This window comes from Tribolium madens, unplaced genomic scaffold (assembly GCF_015345945.1).
Source record: "Tribolium madens isolate multiple individuals breed KSU strain unplaced genomic scaffold, Tmad_KSU_1.1 Scaffold_11;HRSCAF=98;Tcas5.2_LG3b, whole genome shotgun sequence".
Lineage (NCBI taxonomy): Eukaryota > Metazoa > Arthropoda > Insecta > Coleoptera > Tenebrionidae > Tribolium > Tribolium madens.
Genome location: NW_025400975.1, coordinates 6,990,247 through 6,996,528, shown reverse-complemented (window position 1 = coordinate 6,996,528; position 6,282 = coordinate 6,990,247). Strand labels below are relative to the sequence as shown.

Sequence of the window (6,282 nt, the reverse complement as noted above, 5' to 3'; positions counted from 1 at the left end):
ACTTAAAAAAAAACATATTTTTTATTAATAACAATTTCTATGTCATTATTTGACTATTTTCGTTTCAAATGTGCGACTTTTGATGAAATTTTTTATATTACAGCTTCGCATACAAGTAAATATTTTAAAGACAGTTTTTCAAATTGTTTGAAACATAGTTAAAAGAATTTAAATTTCATCGTTTGAAATATTTTTCAAATTTCTACCCTTACTTGTTTTWGAAGATACAACACTAACTATGAATCTATGTTTTATTGTTTTATTATTATTGTGACAAGATTCAATAGGTGTAAATGAACAAATATAATTTAACCTTTAACTTAATTTTTTAATAGCACAAGGGATCGAAAATATTTTGGGAAGAAGCATTTAAAGTGAAACTTTTTTTCCATCGCCTCAAATTTTTTCGTCCATCTATCGCATGGCGCATCAGCTGACCGTGTAGCATTTATATTCTTACTCATTCGTGCAAGTGCTCCGCGATATTTGTGTGTTCTGATCGGTGTATTGATGTATTGTGTATTAATCCGAAAAAAAGTGTCACTTGCATCGTGGTTTCTTTAAACTATAGCAGTTTTTTTTCTAATTCATTGATAAAACACATTTGAATTAAAAGACAAAAAAAGTAAGATCAATCATCAATATGTTACAAAAACTTTAGACAATTAATATTCAGCTGTACCCACACATTGTATAATAAGTAGGATTGCTTTATTTTTGGAACACCTATGGTCCAAAATCAATTCAACAACAATCAAACTTTTATCAAAAAAATTGAATTGTGTGTGAATAAAGGTTTTACAAACCAATGATTTTATTTTATGATTTTAAGTGGGTAATTCTCTAAAATCTCTTAAGGCTATTTTTCCAACTTATGAATTACGATTGGCTAATTTACAAAGAAATTAATTATTATTAATTTTAATAATTTGTATTCAWGCATTCAGCCATGTTCCCAGTTAATAGTATAATTAAACAGTTGTTTCTATTAAGAAAACTTGATTCAATGCTTTGTCAAGTCTTTCAATGACATCAGGAAATCCATCAACCTTAATATCTAAAACCAGTGAAAGTGTTTTTAGTTACCACAATACGAAAAAAATTAAAATTATTTGTAACTGGCATTATTATATTTTGCCGACTGGTGTGTAATAAAACGTCCAAGATKTTACACAAGTCTGTTATTAAAAGAACGACTCCATAATAATCTCCCAAATGATTTGACATTTTTGGAAGTCATTAAATTAAGAAAGTAACTTTTTGGTATTTGGATTGGAACCGCCAACTCCACATTTGTATCATTGGCAAATTAGAAATCAACAATTTGCTTAATCATCGTGGTAATTACTGAATCTTTATGAAACAAACAATTCAAACGTATTTTTCATGACAAAGAATAAACATGTTTTCAGCAGAGTTAACAAGATAATAATTTAAAGTTAACTCACCTCCTGTTCCAAGAACTTTGAGCAGATCGAAGTGGGACATATTGACTCGGTCCACTCCTGATAGATTAACTGRAACAATAAATGAGATGATTTCATTAATGCACGAACTAATTACATATTAATTAGCCATATGCACTTTCTCTCAAAAATTTCACCATACTCGGCCGCCTAATTTGCATCAACAAGTAAACGGAAAATATGTAATCAATTCGTTATGTAAAATACCTCTATTCACAAAATTTAACCAAGTCCTCAATACCTTTTTAAGTAGGTAAGTGTAACTAACTTTCTGTTGCAGAATAAWGAGCTGAAAATTAATATTTATTCAGCTTCTGAGAGTAATGTGAGAAACGCCCAAAACACCAGCGCTGAAAGATTTACAACTTTTATCTTGATGATTCTGTGTATTGTCACAATGTCAAAAATTGTCAAGTGTAGTTAGTTTTAATCAATATTACCACACGAAAGTGGTATCAAATTCCTAAAAAGCCCAAGTCCGATAATGGCTATTTTATTGGGTCATTTATCATAATACACAACATCTTATGAACTGGACATGCTGGAATGTTATTGTAGCAGACCCTATTAACATGATTGATTTAAATATTTCACTGCATCGAAGAGTTACTGCTATAAATACATTCTCTAATTAAAGATCGTAGATTATCGTGCAAAGCAGAACAATGTTGACACTCGAACAGCAACTGTCGTATTATTATTATTAACTCTGAAGGTCTATTTTGGCACGTGCAACATTGAGCCAGTTCAAGGCTTAAAAATCGCAAAACGCACTCAATTTTAAATCATCAGTCAGCACTATCGCTCTGTAATAATACCTATACTTGTTATTAATGACAGATGGATCAATATTAATGCGGAAAAATCGACATTTATTTCGATCCATCACAGAAGGGGTCTATTTTGCGACATCCTTTTGTGGGAGAGGTCTCCTCGACTAACCCCAAAACAACACAATTTTTAGAAAATGAAAAAATGTGGTAAAGCGAGTCGCAACTTGACAATGTTGAATGTGTAGCACTCGCGAAAGAGTCACTTCAGAAACATTATCTAATCATGCAATTCCTGGTACATAAATGTAGTTTATTTAACTGAATAAAATTTTTGATAACATATATCAGCAAAGCCGATTATTATTACGTTTTATTTTACATAAAATACATTATGATGGCATTTTGTCACTTCTGAATTTAGTAAAATTTCTGTCTGATCCAATATTAGTCACAATAAATGTTTAGACATGGCAACCATTTTCAATTCAAATGGAGCTTTAACAATATTTTTTGCAAATGAAATTCAATACAAAACAAACAGTGGTTCATTTACTTTTGTTTGTAAATCAAAAACAAACCCTAATACATACATAAAAGCATTTAGAATCATTGGACTGGTTCTAATACTAATACATAATATTTAAAAGCAATTAGTCAATCTGGTTAAGTAATTAACACGTTTTTTTTTATTTCGAGACTTAATCAAATAATTACCTAGTGTACTATAAATAGTAAACACTAATTTTTCACGTAAATACAGGGTGTCCCAGCGAGTTGAAAAAGTCCATTAGTGACCTTTAAATGGTAAAATTAAAAAAAAAGGTATAGGACATTGATAGATACTAATCTAGGACATCACCTAAAATTATTTTCAACCATAAGTGACACGATACAAATTTGTGTTTTTTTAAATAAAACACCGTATATTTCTTTGCATTTTTGGATGTAGCCTTTTAAAACAATGTTTTTACGCTAAACTTTTATTAGTCGATTTCGCTTAGTTTTAGAACTAGACGATTTTTTTGACGAAAATGTGCACTTTTTAAAAAATTATTACACAAAAACTAAGACAGCTAGAACTAATTTTTTCTTACTTCTGCAAAGAAGAAAGTACGGAATTTAAAGCTGTAGAAATTTTTTAGTACTTTGCAATCTCTTTTGCAACTGTGCACTTTTTGGCTACTGAAACAATAGTAATTATTTTTTTTTAATGTTTAACGTTAAATATCTTTTTAGTTATTGATTATAAACACCTGAAAGTAAATAATTTTAGAAAAACAGTATAATAATCTCTTAAATGCAAAAACAATAAATAGGGTGTTCCATTTAATTTTTTTAAGTTATTGAACTTTTAACAAACGGCTTTATTTTTTATCTTTGCAAATACAACACACTAAAAAAATGTTACAACCTTATAGCTTGTACCTTCTTCTTTGCGGTAGTAAAAAAATATTTCTAGATGTTTTAGTTTTTGGGTAATAAATTTTTAAAAAGTGCATGTTTTCGTCAAAGAAACCGCCTTATTTTTAGAACTAAGCAAAATCGACCAACAAAAGTTTAGCTTAAAAACATTGTCATAAAAATCTACATCCAAAAACGCTAAGAAACATATGGTGTTTAATTTAAAAAAACACAAATTTGTATTGTAACTTATTTTTGAAACACGCTGTATAGTTCAAAATAATTTTAGGCGACGGACTAGATTAGTATCTATCAATGTCCTATACATTTTTTTTTAAATTTTACCATTTAAAGGTCACTAATGGACTTTTTCAACTCGTTGGAACACCCTGTATATTACAAATTGATGTCGTCTGATGACACGAGACGTAGTTTTAAAAGTTAATTACCCAATACCTAATGCCCACTTTCCCGGAAACTTAATCTTGTGATATCTTAAAATGTATTCATTTCAAGTTAATAGCTATTTGGTCATTCTGCAAATGTCTGTATTTACCCATTTTAAAGCTCAAGACAAAGGTTAAAACAACACACGCACTTATCAATTTGCCAAATATGTGAACGATAAGAAATTTCACAAAAATCCAAATCTACATGTGCGGAAGAAAGATCTTAACGATATGCTATCTTTTAATTGATCAATTATTGTGAAATATTTAGAAACATGAAAACAAAAGTAGTTTTGTTTCCTTATAACAAAGAAACTAAAAGTTTCAAGTTTTAGACTTTTTGTACTAAAATGACTGAGATTAATCCGTTTTAATGGTGTCACCAATCTAAACACCCTCTTCCTTTCATCCCGGAACAAAATAATTAGATCAACTTTCCATGACCAAGAACTCCACAATGGTTTCAATCTAAAGTATTAGAATAATAAACGACATTTCAGTCCATTATCAATATGRCAATTGCCACAGTATCAAGGAGGAAACACTAATTGTTTCTTTGCATTTTAACACTCGACATACATATTTATAAACAATTACAATGTAAATTTTTCCTCAACAAGTCTCAAAACCCATAGCCACACGTTTTTGTACTAATAAACGATTTGGAAATATCTAACGCAATTTATTGCTTACAAGGATATGAGTCAGGAATTTTCCAAAGAAAACATGGGATGTATCAAAGTGTTTTATTATTTAATGTGACTGTTGCTGTAGGACACAATAATTAATAAGTTATTAATTAAGAAACTTTTGGTGTATTGCAAACCTTGGAGTGTTTGCACACAATCCAAGGTTGGAGGTGTTACCTAATGTATTTAACTAAAAGTAAGGTCATCTGTAAAATATAAAATAAAATAACTGTAGATTTTCAATAATTTATGGCTCAGACAATTATATCTGTTTTAATTATTATTATCGCTTGGTAAAGGTGACAACCGCTACTAAGGTTTTTTGTTTTAACATTGTAATGGATTTTCATCCTTGACATCAATTAACTGTACCTAATATAAGAAATAAAAATTCCACTTTACCAGAAATTTCTGCAATTCCAGAAGATTTAAATTTTTACATTTAGAAAGTGAATAAATTTACTCGATTCTATTATTGCAAAAAGCGTAATATTCACATAATCAGAAACGTCCTTCAAACAAAATTAAAAATTTCTCACTATATCTAAAAACAATCAACAACTAGGACAACGGATTAAAAGGGAACATTTTTTAGTATCCTGTATACAAGAACTTTCTCTGCAAGGTAATAGAGTTACGTGCGTTTTTCCCTAATACCATTAATCATTACCTAAATTTGCTTTCAAAGTGACAGAATTCGAGATTCTTTCTTGGAAAGGTCACACATGTCTTCGACTCTTTTTGATATTAATGATCGAGTAAAGTGCAAGGAACACAATTAAAACATCATTAGTTTATCGCTTCCAAAATTAATACAGGGTGCGCCAGAACTCGCGCCCCAGCGAAAATTTTCAAGTAAGGTAAGATACCAGGAACATGAAAAAAATGTTTAAAATTCTATGTCAAAAAATTTTGACATAATTTTAGTTATTTTGTGCATATAAATGCTCTTTTCAGTTAAAAAATTAACTTTTTAAAAAGATTTTTTTTAAAACAATCCAAAAATTGTGTTGTTTTTAGTTTTGATAATCGTTTAGGAATAATTTTGAAGATGAACATTATTCTCTCCTTGTCAAAATTTACTTTTTGTGCAATTTTGCAAAAATTAGCTAGATAAATTACTCTGGGTCACAAATGACAATAATTTTGATATTTTCTAACAAAAAAATTACTATTTTGGTTAAAATTTGCGTTTTTATCACACTTTCAGTATAAAAATAATTATTCTGTATAAAATAATTTCTTTAAAAACTTTCTTGTTTTACAAAATTTTGCCCAAAATTGATCGAAAAATAACATACAGAGAAAATTTTTTAGAAAGATAAGATACCCGGAACATAGAAAAATTCTGTCAAAAATTTTTGACATTTGACATTTTTTATATCTATTTATACTGATGATCTTGTATACAGGTGAATATAAAGTATGGAACCAAGCGGTTTTATTTTTAATCATTTGCTTCCAGAAAATAATAATAAATACAAATTAAAGTAATATAAAAAAT

General features: G+C 28.7%; 1 protein-coding gene across 2 annotated transcripts in view; it reads right to left on the bottom strand.

Moving 5' to 3' along the window:
* Nucleotides 1–6,282, bottom strand: part of LOC123004455 (ribosomal protein S6 kinase alpha-5-like) — a 37,180-nt gene that overhangs the window by 24,037 nt on the left and 6,861 nt on the right. For both annotated transcript variants that reach the window (XM_044397755.1, XM_044397746.1), the window contains exon 2: nucleotides 1,449–1,517. In XM_044397755.1, the coding sequence (XP_044253690.1) occupies nucleotides 1,449–1,517 (69 nt within the window). The remainder of the gene's footprint in view (nucleotides 1–1,448; nucleotides 1,518–6,282) is intronic.